Genomic DNA, 22,559 nt, shown 5'->3' on the forward strand with positions numbered 1-22,559 from the left:
GCTCCCTGCAAACTACTGAATGTCCTCTCATACTGAATGTTTTGTTTCCTGTGTGTCTCCTGCTTGCTTTTTTATATTTCTTGTTCTTAATCTAGGGGGCATTCCAGAAAGCGGGATTAGTGTGCAATCCTGAGTTAACAGCATGATCCTGGAGCCTGTTTCAGTAAGCTGGATTTCTTGATTAGCTGCATAACTTGTTGGATTTAAGGTACCCCAGTTTAAATGAACTTTATCTTCATTACATTTAGCACAGACTACCTTAAATCTGATAAGTTGTTCAGTTAACTAAAAAACATCTTGCTTTCTGTTCCAGAAACTGGGAGTAGACTTAGTATCAGTCAATCACTGTGGCAACTAATCTGTGGAACTAAACCTACTCGCTAGCTGATTGGCTGACAGAAATTCGGGTTTGATGGGCGGGACTCGGCTTGCATCAGCAAGAGACGTTTGACATAGAAGTGGAAATTCCTCTCCGGTTAGACATTCTAATATTCCCTGATGGATACCTCCACGAATGTTACCGGTTCTCACTGAAGTCCATGATTATTTAGTAATGTTCACCTGGGATCAGTGAAGTTTAGTTTGATTTGATTAAAATTTGTCTAATTTATCTGAACAACTGCAACAACTGATTTCAAACGTAACACGCTGTGGATTTGCACTCACATGTTTACAAACTACTCTCACTGGCCACTTTATTAGGTTCACCTATTCACTGCTCATTGAAGCAAATATCTAATCAGTAAATCACATGTCAGCAGCACGATGTATAAAATCATGCAGATACTGGTCAAGAGCTTCAGTTAATGTTCTCATCAAACATCAGGATGGGGAAGAAAGGTGATTTGAGTGCCTTTGGACGTGGCATGGTTGTTGCTGCCAGTCAGGCTGGTATGAGGATTTCAGAAACTGCTGATCTACTGAGATTTTCACACACAAAAAAGAAAATAACATCCGGTCAGTGGCAGTTTTTTGGGCAAAAATGCCTTGTTGATGGCAGAGGTCAGATAATGGCCAGAATGGTTCAAGCTGATAGAGAGGCAACAATAATTCAAATAACCTTTCGTTATAAGCAATGTATGCAGAGGAGCATCTCTGAACACACAACATGTCAAACCATGAATCAGGTTACAGCAGCAGGTTACAGCAGCAGAAGACCACCGCAGGTGCCACTCTTCTCAACTAAGAATTGGCTACAGTGGACATGGGCTCACCAGAATGAAACTATGGAAGATTGGAAAAATGTTGCCTAGTTAGGTGGGTCTTGATTTCTGACTGGTTTCTGGAGCATGACAATGAATCCATTGTACTTAAATGGCTTTCATGGTCACCAGATCTCAATCCAATAGAGCACTTTTGGGATGTGGTGGAATGGGAGATTCACATCATGAAGGTGCAGCCATGGGCCATGGAGTTTTTGAGGAATCTTTCAAGCACTTTCTTGAATCTGTCACGAAGAAATAAGACAGAAGAGAGTTCAACCTGGTAATAGCAAGGTGTACCTAAAAAAGTGGCCAGTAAGTGTATATGCATTGCCATCGTGTTTTCCTACTGTGAAAGGATGGTCAACGTGTCAAAGTAACATCCACATGAATTCCAGGACTCAAGGTTTCCCAGAAGAACATTGCCCACGGCATCACACTGCCTCTACTGGCTTACCTTCTTCCCATAGTGCATCTTGGTGCCATCACTTCCCGAGGTACATGATGTGCACACACCCAGCCGTCCACATGGTGTAACAGAAAATGTGACTCATCAGACCAAGCCACCATTGCTCAGTGGTCCAGCTCAAATGCTCACACGCCTGTTCTAAGCACACTTACGGGCTTTCGGTGCTGGACAGGGGTCAGCTTGGGTATTATGATCTCAGTGACTATGGAGCCCCATACAAGGCAAGCTGCAATGCACTGTGTGTTCTGACACCTTTCTATCATAGCCAGCATCAACTTTTTCAGCAATTTCTGCTACAGTAACTCTCCTGTGGCATTGGAGCAGACAGGCTAGCCCTCTCTGCCAATGCACACCAATGAGCCTTGGGTGCTCGTGATCACATCGAGCCTCAATGCAACAATTGGCAGTTTGCTTATAAGTGATCGACTTATTTTACAACTCTCACCCTAAACTGCTAGAAGAAAACACACATAAAAGGGTATTTCAAAGACTCCTAGTGTATAGTTAGCATAAGTCCAACAAGCTGATTAGTCTCCACAGAGACTAAAAAACAATGATGAACAAAGCTAATCAGCAACACCCCCAACCCATCAGCAAGTCGTAACACTGGCTGTTTATCAGATTATCTGTATATGTTTTTTTATCACATTTTATTTTCAGACCTTCAGCTAAAAGAAATTAAGTGGTGCGTGTGTTCAGATATTTTTTTATGTTACCCAGCCTTGCCACAGAGATGCAGAGAGTATAATGTGAAAATTTGTACATTAATTGTTGATTATTGATGTTGATAATTAGAACATCACAGTTTAACATTAATGCACCATACACAAGAGAGGTAAGGTTTGATGTGTATGCGCCATATGGTGCTGAAAGGTAGGGGAGAAAATGTGAAAGTGGAACAAACCATTATTTACCGGAGGGGTAGCCTACATGGTGCTCTGAGTTTGGGAGATTATATTTCATGTGTTTTAAGTCAGAAGGCCTGGAACATGCTGACTGCGCAGCGTTTACAGTGCACAGTTTTTGTGCTGCGGTTAATGCAAGAGGACGTCTGAATCTCTCTGCAGTTACTGAGTCAACAGAGCGTAGGCGACTTTTATGCACTATCCACCTCAATGCTCAGCAACCCCATTCTCTAAATTTACATGGTCTGCCACTTCATGGCTGAGTTTCTGTTGCTCCTAAATGCTTCCACTTGCAATAATACCACTTACAGTTGATTGTGGAATATCTAGCAGGGAAGAAATTTCACAAACTGACTTATTGCAGAGGTGACATCCTATCACAGCACCACGCTTGAATTCACTGAGCTCTTCAGAATGACCCATTCTCTCACAAGAAGACATTCACATAACGTTGACTAACATTCTGGGAATGATCCCTGTTAGCTAGAAACCATAACACAATCCAGTCTTCTGGCAAATGAACTAAAAGTAGAACAGGAAGTGCAGGAATGTTGTTAATCTTTGTCTTTAAGATGAGGAAAAACTTTTATTGTACAATATCAATAATAAATCCTTAATTTATCAAGTACAGGTACTGATTTTGCCAGAGTAGGCAGTTTGTCATGAGGTGGGTGTAACACATCTGGCTCTGAATCATCACAGATTCTTCTATCTCGCCTGCTTCAGAAATTATGGTAGATGGTTGGACTTATCGTAATTCTCCCATCCCTGGACAAGTTCTGGATTTTCCCAAAAGATAAAGACAGGAGTTTAAAAAGCATTGTTTTCACCACAGTAAAGGGAACATTTCCCCCAAATTTCATCCTTGTTGCATAAACTGCTACTGGTCTTGCTGGAGTAGGAAGTTTGTCATGAGCTATTACACCACAGACGCTGAATCACCACAGACACTGACTGCCATTATTCTCATACCGGAAATGATGGCGACGGTTTCCATGATCTCACCTCAACCCAGAAGTACTGGGTCAAGGAGCTGTATGAATTAGAGTAGTGAACTTTACTCAAGATTCAGCCTTGTTTTATAAACATGGTATCACCCCACACAGGGCCGTCCTGTCCAGCTGACTGCTTTTCCAACCAGTGCTTCCCAACTAATGGGATTTGGAGCTGCTGACTGGTTGGAAGGATCCAGAAAAAGTGAAATGTGACATAATTTGGACATTTGGTACTTCTTTCTACAAATATGGAAGAGCTACAAAAATAAATATATATATATATAAAAAGAAATATTAACAAAGCTGCAATTATACATAATTATGATTTTGGCACTAATTTGCTAATGAAATATAATAATATTTTGACCTTAACTTGTAGTACCTCCAGGAAAATACTGAGGTCTTATAGATAATATAAATGAACACTGATATATTTGTTAAAAGTGGATGTATATCAGATTTCAAAGTCAGCTCTTAATGTTGTTGTGCATTTGCAAATGAAACAAGAAATTCAATGCAGACACTCTTCCTCACATTCATTGCACTTGTATAAACCACAGATATTAATAGTGAGGTGAAAAGATGAAACTGATCTCTCTTCCTGTTTTTACGCACCATAAAATGACATGAAGTTTCCCTGTCTGTTTGTGTGCAGATGGCTAGGAAATAATTGTATTTTTTCTATTAGACTTAATACTACCTTAAAACTAACATGCTACCAATGTGACCAACTGTCTCTCATTTCTCTTTCATCTCCAAAGAATAGCTCAGATGGCTCCTTTAGGGGCCCCCCTACCCATGTCTGCTTTGGCCCCCCAGAGAAGTTAGTCCACTCTTGCTCAAACTGGTTTGTTTGCCTACCACAGGGCTGGAAAAATTGCAAAAAGTTCACCTTGCAATATTAAAAAGTTTTTTGTGAAATTTGGGAGCTGAAAATGATCCAAATAGCCAAACAGAATATTATCTGCCAACAGAGTCTGTCAAATAAGTTGGTGGTGTTGCCATAAGTTGGGCCAACAGACACAAAGCCGTGCCGGTGTTCCAGGCAATTCGGTTTCCCTATGTTTCCCCTGTCTATCAGGAAATAATGTTTGCCCTAATATTAAAGCAAAGAGGTATGTGAAATGTCTGAAAATCACTCAGGTACATTATTACACATGAATACAGTATTGTTATTAGTATCGAGGCCCAGAGTTCCTGTATACCTGTTTTAAAAGGGGGGAACCAAATATCCTGGATGTCAGGAAATAATATTTCTCCTAATATTTAGGCAAAGATGTATGTGAGATGTCTGAAAATCACTCAGGTACATTATTACATGTGAATACAATATTGTTATTAGTACCGAGGCCCAGAGTTGCTGTATACCTGTTTTAGCAGGGGGGAACCAAATATCCTGGATGTCAGGAAATACTGTAATGTTTCTCCTAATATTTAAGCAAATATGTATGTGAGATGTCTGAAAATCACTCAGGTACATTATTACATGTGAATACAATAGATCGTCACGCATAATATAGTCTTATAAGCAATACTATACCGTTTTCATCAAGAAATATCTCTATCCAGTGAATTAAATACTTTCATTTATTATCTGTAAAAACAAAGAACAAGGACAGCATGCGTAACCACGGACAACATGCATAAACACCACAATGAATCGCGAAGTGTGCACGACGCTTTAAGGCCACACTGGCCCTTCTGGGAATGTGCTGCCCCCCTTCAGAGGTTATTGGTAACTTATGTTAGGTCTGATATTAGCACTCCCGACATGCTATGTTGTATTGAGTTTTGAAAATTCAGTAACTAGCTATAACCCCTGGGCGATGCAGCCTTGTAATCCTGTAATGTAATCCTGAAGCTTCATGTAGAGGTCAAATCACTCGTAGTTTATCTTGTTTTGACTCCCAAAAAGTTTATATTATGAACACACATTAGAATTTAATAACTGAAGGCTGAGTTGTAACAATTTTTTTTTGACATTTTAGGTATATTTTATATAACATTAATGTTATGACTTGTTACACTGAAGGAATCTGGGTTTTCACTGAGTATGAAGCGAGGATCTATTCTTACCCGTTGTTTAAAATCATTATTAAGCCTATATGGTATGTATGGTATGTTTGGTATCTTTATTAAATTGATCAATTATAATCATGTTAATTCATGTATTGAAAGGAGTTTGACAGGAGTCAGTGTTTAGTACTGCTGTAAGGTAAACACTACCAGGTTACAAAATTTCAAAATGGTTAACGGTTGAGAATATTCATTCATAATTTAGAAAAGTAATCAAAAAGTAATCAAATGTAATTAGTTGCATTACTTTCATATAGTAATTGAAATACAGTAGTTACACTACTATTACATTTTAAATAGAGTAACTTGTAATTGTAACGAATTACATTTCCCAAGTAATCTTCCCAACACTGTTTGTTACCCAGTATTCCTGGGATAGGCTCTAGGACCATATTACCTTGTATTTGAAGCCAATATTAAAGCTTGAAGTCATATATTCGTAAAGAATTACATGTATAGAACTCTACACATACAGTCCTCTTCCAAAGTTTTAGGCAGTCAAAGAAAATGTTTAAATTTATTTATCTGGTAAATGTATATTTGCCGAAAAAAGACAATTTAACATAAGTAAATTAACAGTAATGCAATAAAAACAAGAATTTCAGGGGAAAGTCAGGTGACACTTGCTTAATTCAGTCAAAATTTTGGTTTCATAATAGATGTCCATTGAGAAGCAATGTTTAACATGTCTGTACATATCTTCCAGACAGACATTTTCTTTTTATTAAAACATCATATATTTTTGACTGACTCATTCATTCTGTTCTTGCCATTTTGCTATTAGTCGCAATTGTATTCATAGGCTCCCAAAGGCTCCCAAAGAAATACAAAACATAAATGTTTGGTATTTTATGTTATTGCAAAGGTGTTACTAATTAAAAATCATCTAAGTAGGCTGATTGTCAATGAACTTTTAATTCAGAACATTTTACTACTTTAAATGAATATTATACTTAAAACTAGTGGTTGTTTCTAATGTGATATATATATATATATATATATATACACAGTATATATATATAGCAGCTGTAATCATTGGCTCCCAAAGGATACTAAACACAGATTTGTTTGGTGTTTTGTTATGGCAAAGCTGTTATTAATTAGAAAGCACCGATTGTTACTGCTTGTAAATGAGCTTTTAGACTCAGGACAACCCTTTTAGAACTAAATTTGGGTTTCAATTTACTATTACTAATATATTATATATTAGTAATAGTAATATATTACTATTACTATTACTTTGATGATGATCTTACTAGTTGTACATCAAAATCATGAGTTTAATCGTTTACAAAATATATGTATCACATTAAATAGTAGTTTTAAGTAAAAGTCATTAAGAAATATACATAATAAAAAGAGAAAGTCTGTACAAAACATATGTGCAGATGTTAAACTATTTGAATTAAGCAAGCGTCGCAAGACTTTCTGTGAGTGCTGTAAGTATATAAACCTTGTAATCCGATGTCACATCACATAGTTCAATGACTGTTACAAGCTACTTACCACATACTGCTGTCATTATTAAGAATAGTCCTAAAACAGCGGACATTCCACAGATCAATAGTCGAGGAGTCAAGCGATATATCAAGTGGAGTGATAAGCTTACTTGCAAGTATAAAGCTGAAGAGATGAAATTAACTGTTTGCGAAACCTAATACGTTCTGAAAAAGAGGAACTCTTATTGAGGGAATTATTAAGCAACAGTGCAGAAAACGTTACACAGCCATGCATGGCATAAAACCTCTTGTGAGAAGTCTTGTTCTCACAGAGGATGTGCAATGTGTTGTATTTTGACACACTGAAGCCCCCAGTGCTTAAAGTTTCTATGGTAACGTTTATCACATGTAGGCCTACCTGCCAGGACCGTGACTGGTATAAAGTGTTTCAGTGATCATAGATGTTTTATTTTTGATGAATGATTATTGTATCTGGACCACAACTAACTGACAGTTTAATGAAGTCAACTACGGCAGAAATGTATAGTTAAAATATAATTAAAAGACTTGCAGATTAAAAAAATTTAAGAGCTATTGAAGGTGGTGGATATTCATCAAATAATAACAGAATTAGTTCAAAAAGTTCAAAATTCAGTCATTCCTGCCATAACACACAATCACAACGTGAATCTATTTTAACACAATTGCTGTACAGTAAAATCCCGTTATGGTGGACTCGCTTATAACAGAATATCATCTATAACGGACAAGGTCCACTGGTCCCAGCCGTGCGCCTTTAATTAAGAACATGCAGAAAAAACATTGGATATAGCGGACTTGCATATAATGTAATTTTGCTTATAACAGACAAACAATTTGGTCCCCAGGGCCGCTTTTAGCTGTAGTTTTGTTCTGCTATAACAGACATACAGGCTCTGCCGACAAGGCGCGTGGCGAGCCGGTGATATCCAGCGCAAATACGTACAGTAGTTGGTCAGGTAAAGTTGGATTACTACATGTACAATATAATAATCTATACCACAAATGTGTCTGTTGGAGTGTGGCATGAGTAAATGGTGTCCTGTAGTTGTGTTCTGGGCATACAGCAACTCTGGATATAACGGACTTTGGATATAATGGACTGTTTTGCCAGGTCCCCTGAAGTCCGTTATAACTGGATTTTACTTTATTAGTGAAGTGAAGGCCAAAAATGTTTCATTAAACATTTGCTGTATTTTCTGACCCCACTAGATGGTGCTCTCTGTTCAAGAAAGGGCTCAAAGCATGCCTCAAAGCAAACCATGAGCACCATCTAGTGGGGTCAAAAAATATATCAAATGGTTCATGAGGAGTCGTTTTGGCCATCAAAACTCCTAACTCTACAGGTTAGCGAGTTTGGCACGTTCACTAGGCAATTCTCCTGAGACTCAAACAGGAGATTTTTATTATACTGTATAATGTATTAATGTATTATCATTAATTATCATTTAAAATGCATATAATTACATTTTGGCCACTGGTATCACTGTTTTTATGTTTTATGTTCCTGCAAGCTGGATCACCCTCAGGGAAATGCGCCACATGGCCGTAGTGCCGTAACTGACGCTCCCTCACAATGCAGGTAATGTGCCATATTCGGGACTCCTCTAGCAACCGCTCGTTCGACACAAAGTCAAACCAGCAGTACCCAAGGATTCTCTGAAGAGACACAGTACCAAAGGAGTCCAGTCTTCGTCTCAGCTCACTGGATAGCGTCTATGTCTCACAGCCATACAGCAAGACAGGGAGCACCAGGACTCTAAAGACTTAGACCTTGCAAAGATATCAGGATTGCCAACCACCCTTTTCCAGCAACCTCATGACTGCGACTCCTCTCGAAAAAATCCAGGGTGACCTGTGAGATGAAACGCCTCCTTCTGGGAACACCAGCAACACCAACACAACCCTCGGCAACCTTTAGGGTCTTATCACGAAAGGTCTCCCACATCACATCAGATTCGGCAATCACACCCAAGTCTGCGAGTTCCTCACACATACTGTGTGCAAACTCATCAGAAACAGCTTGACCTTGGAGTCTGGCCAAGTCCAGCCTCATTCTCCTAGTAGGTGATAGTCTACTGGATCAAAGCTGAATCTTCAGAGTAGCAACAACAAGTCTGTGGTCAGAATTCACAAACTGGGCACTTCTGCAGTTCAGCAGGAGCCTCCAGTGTCTGCTTACGTGGAAGTTATCGATCTCTTTCCTGCACCATCAGTATCCAATGATGAGGCTCAGGGCGTTGGAACCAAGATCCAGCAACCTGCAGCCCCTGACCTTTCGCAAAGTCAAGGAACATGGAGCCACTCTCACCCTGTTCTCCAGACCCATGGGAACCGACACAATCCCCATAACTAGCCCTGTCAGTGCCTGTGGTTGTATTGAAGTCACCCATGACCAGAGGAGTGTCACCTCATGGGCACCCGTCAAGCACCAAGCGAAGTTGCGAGTAAAATGTCTCCCTCAATGAGACATCACTCACCACGGTCGAAGGATACACTGAGACAACAATCAAGATACCCAAGGAGTGCCTTAGCCTGAGTCTCATAATACAATAGCATTAAACACCCCCTTGTGCTTAAACTATATTGTTCCCTGCATGATAAATCTCCGCAACACCATTGTCGATTTATATGCCACAATATAGTTTTTGTATGAATAGTAATGAGGAGTCTGTGGATGATGTAATCATTCTTTATTTTCCATTTGCTCAAGTACAAGTTCTGCTCCATTAGAATGCTTCTCCTCATCTGGCCCATCTTGCTCTCCATGAAACACATAGACACTATGCTGGAGAGAGCAAGGCTGGGGGGCCCAGTGCTGGGTCAGGCAGCATGCAGCACCCCTGGAGCTGGGGGCTAAGGGCCTTGCTCAAGGACCCTTGGGCATTTGGCTATTCTGCTGAGGCCAGGGCTCGAACCAGTGACCTTCCAATCACAGGCACAGAGGCTAAGTCATCCATATGACTATTAAAAATACTAAATTCTTTATTACAACTAAGTTAAAATTAAAGTGGTATATGTTTTGGTTAAACCATCCATCATATAAGCACTTATCCTGGTCAGCATCACAGGGCCTGGAGCCTATAACAGACAGTCTAAGTCACACCCTGGATGGGATGCTAGCCCATTACAGGACACATGCACACACAATTAAACACTATGGGTAATTTAAATATGCTAATTAATCTAGCTGCATGTCTTTGGACTGGGGCAAGAAACCCGCACAACACAGCAAAAACCTGCTGACTTCACACAAACAAAGCAAAGGGGGAAATCGAACCCCCAACCCTCGAGGTGTTAGGCTTCCCTGCCACCCGCTTATTAAACAATGAGATATGAAATAAAGAATAAGAGTTACTGTGACTGTCAACTGGATGGGGATAAATGAGAAATGGATGAAGATAATCCAATTATTTAGTTTAAAATAATATTTACCATCAAGAATTCTTGCATAGATTTTAATATAAGTAATTCTGGGTCATTATCTTACTGTAGGATCAACGCTTACACAAGAGGATATTGCATGAAGCTTTGAGTACCTCTTCCTATCAGAGTTTCCTCCAGTTTCCAGATGCCTTTTGATTGTGTAGGACACTGCACTTACTGGCACCTTGGCTTTCTTTGCAGCTTCTCTAAAGAAAATACCTGCACTTATAATGGTTACAATGGCCTTTCTCTCTTTCTTTTCAATCACCTTTTTTACCTTTGTTATAGCAAAGTACAACTTCCTGCAGTATACTATTGTCCAAATAGCAGTTCAGTGGGTGTTGTAACACAGTCTATTCCAGCACTGCTTTTATACAGACAGAGGGATTGTATGTAATTTATATAAGTTGGAATACCTGTAGGAATCGTTAGCATCAAATTTCAGGGCATAACTTACTTTCATTGCTACAGAAAAGTTTATTTTTTTTTTACTTATTTTACTCCCTGAAAAAGGCCGGTAACACTTTGACACACACATACCGATAACATAGTTACTCAGTTACATGCACTAATGTAGTTGAAGCATGAAATTCATGAACTGTCATGATTGATTACTGATGAACTAACAACTAACAGTACATAACTAACACTTAGTTACTGGTTAATTAATGCATTAAGTGTTTAGTAATTTTTATGTTTATAAATTTGCATATTTTTTTAGTTTTCAGCAACCAAAACTATTTGTTAACCTCTGTCAGTTTACCGCTAGCCTTTGTAATATTTCAAGTCATTCACTGGCCCTGAACTGCTTAAATTTCAATAAAATTGGAAAAATGGGGGTGTTCTAGTACTTTTGACCAGCTGTATATTTGCATTCTCATCAGTCTTGAGGCTCTCCGTAACTGGAAACTGCACGATTCAGTTCCCTGGAAACTGTTCTTCTTTATGCCGTGCGTTGACATGCTGATTCAAGTGAAAATACGAAAAAAAGAGAGAAGTATGGATATGAAAAAGTAGGACACAAACAATCTTCATCATGAAGCAGAGAGCTAAGCTGAGCTGCGCTGGAGTCATGGACCTGTGGGGGGCGTGGGCGGCGTGGGGGCCGTGGGCGGCGTGGGGGCCAGTGCCTGGGGTGCAGGGGCGTACTATAATGAGCAAGAGCGCGTACTGCACGTTCAGCGGCAGGTCCTCACATCGCAAGGGCGAAGTAAGCCGCTTATGCAGCCCCACTTAAAGCCAGCAGCATATCAATACATCTCTGTGCTCAGGAGAACTTCCTTGGCCCTCGAATGTGCATCACACGGAGGAGCATGCCAGTGTTGCTGCTATTGGACCAGATAATGCTGCACCACGGGGCAGCCGTTCCTCCCACATGCTGAACCCCCCCCCCCCTATCTGAAGCGTGGGAGGAGGAAGTAACTATGGGAGGGTTTCCACTGCCTGTCTGTGTCATACATCAAGCCGCCAAGGAGCATAAGGGGCCACTGACTGCTGACTCCCGCTAAACCTCCCAGGGGCCATAACAAGCAGATCAGCAATAATGGCCACTTACATCAAAGCCCCCCAACCCTCCTTGAAAAGATCTGCTGTAAAAACCAATCCAAACCACAGCAATCATTTGCTGCAGTCCTGTTTGATGATTTTGCTGATGCTGGATTAGAAATGTTTTCCTTCATTGGTTTTATTCTAAATATGAACACGCAACATTCGCCCTTTATACACTTTTTGATACAATAGGAAATACGATATGGGTTTTCGGGTTTATCAGGAATAAATACAATGCTGGACTCGAGGTTTAGGTCTATGTGCCTGAGCTGTTTCACCCCGGGGGACTAGTTTCCTTAATCTAGGGTAAGTATCTGCTTTGTTGCTGAAACAGTGAGTGTGAGAGAGAGAGTGGGAGGAGAACGAGGGGGGGTGGTGGGAGGGAAGGGAGATTCTGCTCCCCAGAGGCTGGTGACTCACCCTCTCGCAGCCGGATTTCGTGCGTCACTTCTGCACGCCTGTGGAAGGAGATAGTGGAGAGGTGCCCGCGTTTAATTACTGCCTGCCAGATTATATTTGCTGTAGCAATGCACACCCCCTCACATACTGCAGGAATCCAAACACATACACACCACTGCCTCCCTCATGCACACTCCCGTGATCTGCACACACGCACATATGCACTGTGGAAAAGTTCATGCATATAAACATGTTCTATATACAGCACAGATGCAAATCCATCCGTCCATTTTCTGTAACCACGTGTCCTATTCAGGGTCGTGGGGGGTCTGGAGCCTATTCCGGAGCGCAAAGGCCAGATGCACATCTATATATGCAAAAAGATGTTAAATGAATTACAGGCAGCCCCCAGGTTACAAACGAGTCTGTCTTTAAGTTGAATTTGTAGGTACGTCAAAAAGATAATAATACATTACATAATAATTATACAGTAATAATAAAAGTAACTACTCATGGTACTGTACTGACCTTCAAACCGCTGAAGCTGCGCGATGTTTTAACAAGCGTCAAAGTAGTGCATACGTTTGTTATTATGAACCATTGTATTTAACTCGAATTTTTTATATTATAGGCTTTATAACAATCCATTCGTGAAGTACAAGTTTTCTGTAAGTCAGACGTTCTTAACCTGAGGACTGCCTGCATGTATGTGTATTGTATGCATCCTTTGTACAAGTATAATTATTAAGCAGGGTATATGACTGCCATCTATAAACTTCCCCAATCTCTATAATCATTAAACACAGGTAAATGCCCTGGTACTGCTTTCAGCATGCTTCTAACCAGCCTTTCAGCTTCAGTTGTAACAGCTTCAGGGGTACAGTTATTGAGGGAGAGTCATCACTGGGTGTTCCCTAACAGGGAATCACTCTTCTGATGTCATCACTGGATGTTCCCTAACAGGGAATCACTCTTCTGATGTCATCATGCAGCCCCATCGCATCATGCCAACAAGCCAATGCTTTGTGAGCCACAGAATCCTCCTAAAATTGTAGAACGGTTTTATTTAATCTTAATTTAATTAGAATTACATAAGCAAGTTCATTTAATAGCAGACAACAACAAACAAATATCATTCTTTAAGTGTAACAATAAATTTTCAAATACATACTTTTTATTATTGTTAAATATGGGTTTGGGGTTTCTAGATCATTTTTCTTGTTTACAGGTGAATATAAATGTTAAATTGTCATTTTAAAAGATTTCAAAAAGAATTTATGTTTGTCTGTGTCTATAATTCAAAGAAAAAAAATCACTGCAAAAAAGGCAACAAATCAGTGCTTTGATTTTGAAATTAATGTCCATCAGGAGGCACCTGGCCTGGGCAAAAGCAGAAATGAGAGAGTGGCGGTTTCCATGAAAACCTCCTTTTCTGTTCCTTTTATTTATCGTCTCCCCCAAGGGCTGTAAAATCTTTCTTCTTGCACTAGCAGGGACACCATTAAATTTCTTCCTGACAAGTCCCTCCTGCCTCTGTAATGAAGTTTCCTGCCCGCAGTCTGTCGTATTCAGCAGACCGTAAGGATAGGAGGGACGTGGCCTGGGGGGGGAGAGGGTTGTGGGGGGGCAGCATAGAAAAGAGATGGATAATGGGAGGGTTTGGGCGATTCTGCTGGGAAGGAAATGAAAAATGAGAAGAGAGTTGATATGTAACAAGAAGTGGCTTAAATTCATGCTGAATTAAAGAGAAACCAAAGGGGAAATGAAAGGAAATTTCTGTACGGGGATTTCTGTGTTGGCTGCGAATTGCTCCTGGCAATCAGATCATAGGAGTCGAAGAAACGCAGTGTGGGAGAGTTCTACTCCTCCCCGTCACCTTCAAGTCATCAGAACCAGCTGGAGCATCTTGGTATCTGACGAAACTCAGGCAAGGTGAAACCTACCAGCCTCCGCAGCATATGAGTCATGCTTTACTTCACAGTAAGTGACAGCGGAACGGCACACAGGGACACGGTCATTCCTGCTGCTGTTTGGATGCCAGAAGAGGGAGCTCTTTGAGGATCACATGCTTTTCTTTGTTTTATGTGAAGAACTAATTAATAAGTTATTTGGCTTAATTAGCATTTCTGTGGTCAGGATTGCTGTTTTTCCTTATCTCATACAAGCCAAAATACACATATATGAATCTATCCAAAGTATAAAGGACACATATTTCCATGCATATGTGCATTTTAACTATACAAACCCTAAACCCAGTAGCGTTAAACTTCAGATTTTGTGTTTCAGAGCCACATAAGCAGGGCATTAATTTCATGTTACCCAGTAAAATACAAGGTGATAAACGTCTGGGGAAAACAAAGAAACCAAAAAATCAGCAAAAAACAATTTCAGCAAAGATAATATATCAGAAGGGCATAACTAGAGAAAAAGGCTGGTAAATTGGCAACATTACTGGCAGATCGGAGTGCTGTCATGACGCTCTGCCCTTGGATCTCTGTGAACCTGGCAGCTCCTACATGCCACATCCGCCAAGCTATGCCTCATCAGTACATCTGGGACTTCTCACCGCCTGTGCTGAAGGAAAAGTGACGTCATGCTTTTGGTCATTACATTGATCTAACCAGACCAGAGAGGCTGTCTACAAAGACAGATGGACAGACAGATTTTGTTGATGCCAAGGGGAAATTTGATAGCATATAGCACGCACATATAAATGTTACACAAAGTGCAAAAACAGGTTACAGTGCAAACAAGGTTATGTAGAAAGGAATTAATAAATAACAAAGGCTTGAGGTCCCTCACGACCCTGACCAGGAAAGCGATGAGAAGACAGATTAATAAAAAAACATTAATATAAATTAGAAAGTGTGTACGCGTGACATACATAGATATGTAGGGTGTCGTCTGTTTTTTAATACTGTCCAGGCATGTCTGATGATAGGTGATGATGCTGCAGTGTTTGCCTCACCTGAACTGGCCACAGCTGGAACATGTACACTGGTCAGGAGGGACTGGTAAATAAAAATGTTATACATTTGCATCTTGACATCTTTTCCCTGCCACCCAGTTTGAGCTTTGCAGTTTGGTGGCTTCTTGCATTGTCTTTGGCTGAGGACAAGGACGAGGAATAAAGCATGTGTATCGAGGTCCTTCTGGGACCTGACATGTCTTTTCAATTCACACCCCGGCTCTTGGCTAAATAACTGTACTCCTAAAACTGGGTCTGTAAGTATAATTAGCCTTCTCAGGGAGGGAGGGACTGCTACACCCCAGACTGGGAACCTGCTTCTGGACTCAACTGAAATAGCCGCAACGCTATTCTTAGCCAAACCAAAACAGTGTTAGATGTTTCTGAGGCGTTTATCTTAGGTTATGCTGACACATTTCCAGCTTCCTCTGATGAACTGTTTTCTGCTTTAAAGGCATCTTATGAGCTCAGAAATTAGAGACATAGGCTACTTCCCCCTGTCACTAGCAAAACTGGAGTTACTGGAGACATGACCAAGTAACTCCACGTGTTTGACGCTCAGTCTCCTCCCACCTGGCCATCATCCCGCTTTTCCACTCCATGAGCTTCAGGAGAATCAGCGTCATTTCATGTTTCTCTAATAGCCGCTGCACGTAATGGCATTCTTTCTGTTTCCTGTGATTAAGCTCCCCACTGCACTGCAGTTGTTTGGAACATCCAGAAGGCTTTACCTTCATAAATAAACCCTTCCTCTTGCTCTGCACCTATTAATTAGCCTTTGCTGGGAGGAAGCAGGAGATCTGGACTTAGTTGTCATACTAGCATGTTATGCAGCATTCAGCCTGAGGCCGCCTTTATAGCCAGATGGTCGAAAAGGTTGTTGGAATGGCTTTTTATCAGTTGCACAATGTATCACAGATGTAGGTGCAGTTCATTATCAATATAATGCATTTGTAAAGTACCCAGCCTAGCTCCCCTTTCTGCTTAACCAACCTCATAGAAACTGATGCTCCGGTTTATTTCAGACCCTAGAAGCTTAACACTTTCATTTCCAGCAAATTTTAGGTTTCTCCCACTAGGATGGTCAGATGGGATCCCCAGCTATTAGAGCTGTAGGTGTGATTTATATTGGTGCAGAAAGGTTGCTCTGATCCTGCGGCATGTGAGCACCGGTCTTCCTCCAGTCTTCCCAGTAAGGAACTCTCCCCCAACACCACCTAAAGATCTACAGATGCTGGCTTTTATTAACACCTTCATAACCCTTACACTGGTCATAGTGATGGGTCAGAATTCAAAGAGTCTAGAGGCATCACAATAATAAAAAGGGACTCATTCTTCTGAGCTCCCACACCAAACAAAGCATTTCACTGCACTCAACATGCAAGTCCCAGCTATAGTACCAGCATTCTTCTCCTTTATTTGCTACTGTGAATTTGTATTTGCAATTTAAATTTGTATTTCCCCATTTGTCTGCCCTCATATTTCAAACCCACATACAGTCACACTCTATTAAGTATGACTCACAAGTTTTCCAATACGTATTAATATGGCAATATGGCTCTTTGCTGCCATCCAGTGTTTAAAATACAGAACTACTGATTATTTGCTAGCAGGAAGCAGTTAGGCAGGACATCGGGGAATAGCCCATTAAGACTTTTTAATTTTAGATTTATTATCTACTTGTAGGGTAATACATAGAGGAAGAACAATGGATGAGAAAGTGAAGGGATTTACTCCCTTCAGGCTTAAGAGAATGCATTATTAACATGCGTCATATTAGCTATAGCAGCACAATCCCTGAAATACTATGTTTTGTGTGAGGCACTGTGCATCTCTAATTTAGTTTGGGATTACTTACGAAACTGTCTATAAAGAATTTCCCATAAATTACCTGTGCTTATCTCATACTTATACAGCAATTTCCAGCATTTTTTACGTGTTTAGTGACTTTAAGGCAGGTTGGATTGGCATTTTGTTTTGATCAACAGTCACCTGATTCATTGTGGGGTAACAAGGTGAATATATGGGATAAACCAATGACAGCAAAAGTAGGTTATCCCAGGGCCCAATAGTGGAGATTTCATCTCATAAATATATAGCATTATGAACGACACCCACAATCAGCATCAGAAAGTCTAATTTTAGTAACATACAGTCAGACCTCGGACATTGACGAGGTTCCAGAACCTGTCGCGAATGAGGAGGATTCGCGGATGCTTGGTAGTCACTAAAAATGGTAACATGTGCTTATTTCTATAGTTTAAACCCTAAATATGACCGCAGTCATGCTCCCAAAACACTTTAATTTCATTTAAAAGCTTAATACATTACCTTTAAAAAATTCTGATGTAAAACTAGAGTACTAACAGATATTTGTCACGGTAGCACATTTACAGTACAGTATACTAATGTTACCCCTACTGATTCATAGAACACGGCATTGGCGTCCGTTTTCTTTTGCATTCACAGTAAGGTAAAATGAGTAAACGAACCCTTTCAGTGTTTATACCAAATGCGTCTCGAGAGAGACCCCGGGACGCATTTGCTATGTACGTAAACATTAGCACCTTTCCAGAAATGTATAATTTTGTGCGTTGAATTTACGTTAACGTGTACTTACTATTACAAAACATTTAATTAACTATTTTCTAATATTTATGTAACCATATAGCGTTCCAAACAGAATAAACTTTGCGAATGGGATTCGCATCTTGTAATACAGTACAGTATATACATAAAAAGGAAAGTTTCCATAAGAAAGCCACGCTTTTACGGGATTTTTTAAGTGATTTATATTGTATGTCTTGAACTTTTCCCAAAAACACAACAGAATCTTCATTAACTAATTTTTTTCTTACCAATTGTACACTTAAAAGCATGAAAACTTGTAAATTACTACGAAAATCAAACAAGCGGTTCTGTAAGGTTTTTCGAGTATTTCGCAGATGTGCGGAAAAAAAACGCGGATGCAAATAAGTTAATTCGGTTCAAATGAAATTTTCGCGGATCACGTGTCTGCGTTGTCTGACACGCCCCCATTCGTCATTTTGGAGTGTATCGCGGAAGTAAACACATTTGCTTAACAAACTTCTCATATTCAGTGTTTTTTTTCTCCACAAAAATGTAATGTAATAAGCAATTTTCATTACCAAAACGCACTAGTAATTTAGGTGTTTAAGAAAGGAAAAGAGTCAAGAACACCACAAAAATGTCATTGGACATAACTTTATTGGTCATATTTAAAATAAAAGTGGCAAGCAGAATACAGACTCGGTATACAATGAGTTTATACAGATCCTTCCAGACATCATGTGAAATGTTAGAAACCGTACTTGCAAATGTTTCTAAACTTAAACTATATAGTTGGGCATTGGTTTGTCAGGGCACAGCACACAGTGACACACACAGACACACACATACATACATACATACATACATACATACATACATGCACTGATAAACGTGTCATTACAGTTTTGCTGTTTACTTTCGTCTTTAAAAAGCATTCACTCTGTAACGCTAGTTTAACACGAACAGATTATCCCATTTTTGTTGCCCTCTGTAGTGAGGCTAGATTGCTAGCGTACCAACTTTAGAAGACAAAAAATGCATATTCAGTAATACTACTTAAACAAAAAACATCTTACTTGCATTTATGAAAATGCTGAGAGCAAACACGTATTAAGGGAGATATCGTGTTGAAAGTGATCTCCTTCCGTCTCATTGCTGCGACCCAGGCCTCCCAACGCCTCCTCGCTACCTCCTCTACCTGCTGCATTACATGATTTAGTACGACAGCCGTCTTGCCAAAGATAATGCCGCACGCAAATGCTGGCACTTCAGTTGTATAGACCCACAACGGCGATTCGACCCACAATAGACTGCGGCTATAGCGAGTGTGACGTCAACTGCCAAAGACCGATTCGCGAATCACGAAGCGCGAATGCACGAGGGCTGTCTATATATTGTATTTTGGTGATTCATTAATCAATACTGTTTTATTGATGACATTTTCGAAACATAACTGTGGTAGAAAAATTATAAATCAAGCACTTAGAATAAAAGTCTGGACCTCTTAGTTTGGTGAGTAAAGAAAATCTCTTTTATTCCAGCAAATTCAGCAAAGCTCTCCCATCACACTCTGACCCTTGGTACAAAGTCACCACTGGCACATAAAGCGACCAATAGATAAACCGTAGCTCCCAGGACTACTAAATCCTGATTGGTCATGAAACATCAACAAACTAAGCTGAAACATATAACAAACACAATTCTCCTGTTTCATTGGTTCACCTTGGTAGCAAGGTAAAGTCCACCCATTGTACGCAATTTACTGGAGACAGCCTCGGCTTCTAGACTCTACTTGAGATATGTATATAGATATTAATTATATGACATTGAATCACTGTTAATGTTTGGGTGTTCTATTGATTAATGATTAACACATTGACGTATTGTCCCTGAATCACTGAAAATACATGGTTAACATATGACTAGTATGATTAACATGATGCGACCAATTGTGTAACATATTATGTATTGACTACTACAAGTACTTTATTAAGCTTTAACTCTTTGTGCACCAGTTGGGGCGGCTTCGAGTCTCTTCCTGCAAGTGGTTTCTCTCCCCCCCCCTTTGCTCCACTGTCTACCTCTCCATGGTCCGAGCTTCTGCGGAGCCAACTGCAGGCAGCTACAGTACCACAAAGCGAGGTCACACAGTATTCAAAACAATCTCTTCTTGCCTAAGGCCTAAAACATAACAGACCAAATATGCCTCCCCTCCCGGGCCTACTAATGTCCAATTTTACTTCCACATAAGCTTACGTAAAGCCCTGCACTGTATACTTAATGTCAATCAACACTTTACAGAACTTACTAGAACCTGACTGACCAACAATCACCCCAGTTTACAGAGAATGTAGAATGTAAGACATTCAGAAACAATTTCCAATTTCTATGTATCTATAAAAGCGGGAAATTAATAATTTCAGATGTCAAGTAATTCCCTATAATTGTTATTCCGGCATCGCAATGAGTGGCTAAGAATTTTCATATCCACTCTGCTTCTGATGCTGAATATGCATCTTCTTCAGTATGTTTTATAGATCCATCTGTCAGGAAATATTAAAAAGAAGAATCAATCTGTTTTCTTGGATTGTTACCAAGCAGTACACTAATGAAAATCAAATCACAATATCCCATAGTTTAACTTCTTAGCTTCAGAATACAGTAATATTCAAAAGTCTAAGTCAAAGAAAATCATGTTTAAATGATTTTCACATTGGAGTAAAACTATGACATGTTTTAGCTTTTCAAAACTTCTAGTTGCCACAGATTTGCAGTGACCATCCAATACTCCAATATATTTTTTAACTAGACCCCTAGCATACCATGTATGATTAGCTCATAATTTGACAAATTAAGTTAATTAATTAACTGAATTAGTTCTAAAATTTAAGGGATGCATGGAATAACTGGGCTGCCCCTGAGGAGAGGTTTGGGAACTGGAGTGGTGTTCTTCTAGCCATCCAAGATATCAGTTAATTTGCACATCTTTTAATGTTAAATTGTGTTTCTTCGGAGCAAATATACACTTACCACCCAGATAAACAGCTTTCAACATTTTCTTTGACTGCCTAAGACTTTTACACTGTACTGCATATCTCCTAATTTAACTTCTGATGAACTTTTTAAGTTTCTTATCTATGTACAATACATTTCTAAACAATGTTAAACATATGCTCTTGCACATTCCCCCATGTTATAACTGCGGGCGGTCAAGCAGGCGATAGAGCCGAAAAGCGGTCAATACGGGGAAGCAAGGCAGACAGGGGACAAACAACGTCAATGACAGACCTGGGGAAACAGACTTGAACATGGACTAATATACACAAGACAAGCAGAGAATAACAGGCAACAGGTGATTACAATCGGGAATTAACACGAGGTAACGAGGAGGGCGTGGCACACAGGAGGATCGGACGAGCAGGTCATGACACCCCAGCCATGTAATCAGAGCTTCTGCTCTAACAACAGCTGTTCCCAGTAGCCGTAATACAGCTTCACCCCCACAGAGCACTCACAAAATGCCCGCAGTCTCCCCCACAATGACTGATGCATGTATATGTGCATAAGAACCAAGCCCTGAATCTCACCCCTCACCATCTCCATGTGGGCTAGCAAGGCCCTGTAGGCAAGATCTGGTTTGGTACCAAACAGGTCAATATTCAAGCATAGGGACCCTGTCCTGTAGGGGACTGGGTAAGGGGGGGTGTGCAGGCTGATGGAGGTTGGCTGCTCCAAGCTATCAGCCAACCATGTGAGGTTCCGTCTCCGCAGCACCTCAAGGTTGCTTTCCACCAGCTTCAAGGGCTGCCAGTCCTGAATAATCAGATCACCAGGCAGCTCGATTTGAGAGGAAACACCGGGATCCAGCAGAATGTGCCTCAGCTGCTCCTCTTCCAAGACCACAAGTCTGGACTCCTGCTCCAGGCTTCCTGTCCCTGTTTCATGTTCCAGTTTAGCCCTTAAGGTGGAGAGATGGGCATCAAACGCCTCTGCCTCAATCTGAAGTGAGAGGATGGCCTGGAGCACAGAAAGGTGATGCAGAAGAGCAAAGGAGCATGAGTGGATGAAAGGGGGAAAAGGAAAAGGAGTACCAGGAACAGGGAAAATTGATTAAAGGAGAGTGAAACACCTCAAGAGACACTTTTAGCAGAACTGATTTATGTTTGATATTTTTTTCTTACCTACACTAGGATTATAATAGTGAGATATTTTAATTAAAAAAAAAATCGAGATAAACAACAAGCTAGTCGTCCAACACCCACACCGAAAACACAATCACACAGACAAGCACGCAAGCAGCACAAAGCAGACAAATTACATTTTTTAGGCGAAAAAAAAACATGAATTATTTAAGGATAATCAACGAAACCGCTGCATTAAAACTAGCCAACAGCGGGGAGGTGGTTCTCAAACTTTTTACACCATGTACCACCTCAGCAGATAGTACTGTATGTTCTGTATTAACTAGCGGCAAAGAAGCTGTCAGTGTGTGGTACCATAGTTTGAGAAACACTGGTCTAAA

General features: G+C 40.2%; 2 protein-coding genes across 7 annotated transcripts in view; both read right to left on the reverse strand.

Annotated features, from left to right (window-relative positions):
- LOC111854500 (T-cell surface antigen CD2-like) overlaps positions 1-7,322 on the reverse strand; it is a 28,448-nt gene extending 21,126 nt beyond the window's left edge. For 3 of the 6 annotated variants that reach the window (XM_023832495.2, XM_023832494.2, XM_023832493.2), the window contains exon 1: positions 7,154-7,318. In XM_023832495.2, coding sequence (XP_023688263.1) covers positions 7,154-7,199 — 46 coding nt within the window. In that variant the 5' untranslated portion in view covers positions 7,200-7,318. Of the gene's footprint in view, positions 1-1,214; positions 1,448-7,153 lie in introns of all 6 variants that reach the window. The other 3 variants (XM_023832496.2, XR_011993576.1, XM_023832492.2) reach the window with 3 other exon arrangements.
- A 13,987-nt stretch (positions 7,323-21,309) lies between these two features.
- The window catches only part of LOC140593302 (probable N-acetyltransferase 16), a 64,671-nt gene continuing 63,421 nt past the window's right edge, over positions 21,310-22,559 (reverse strand). The window contains exon 4 of the mRNA XM_072717404.1: positions 21,310-22,054. Within this exon, the coding sequence (XP_072573505.1) occupies positions 21,482-22,054 (573 nt within the window). The 3' untranslated portion in view covers positions 21,310-21,481. The remainder of the gene's footprint in view (positions 22,055-22,559) is intronic.

Source organism: Paramormyrops kingsleyae, chromosome 10 (assembly GCF_048594095.1).
Source record: "Paramormyrops kingsleyae isolate MSU_618 chromosome 10, PKINGS_0.4, whole genome shotgun sequence".
Classification (NCBI taxonomy): domain Eukaryota; kingdom Metazoa; phylum Chordata; class Actinopteri; order Osteoglossiformes; family Mormyridae; genus Paramormyrops; species Paramormyrops kingsleyae.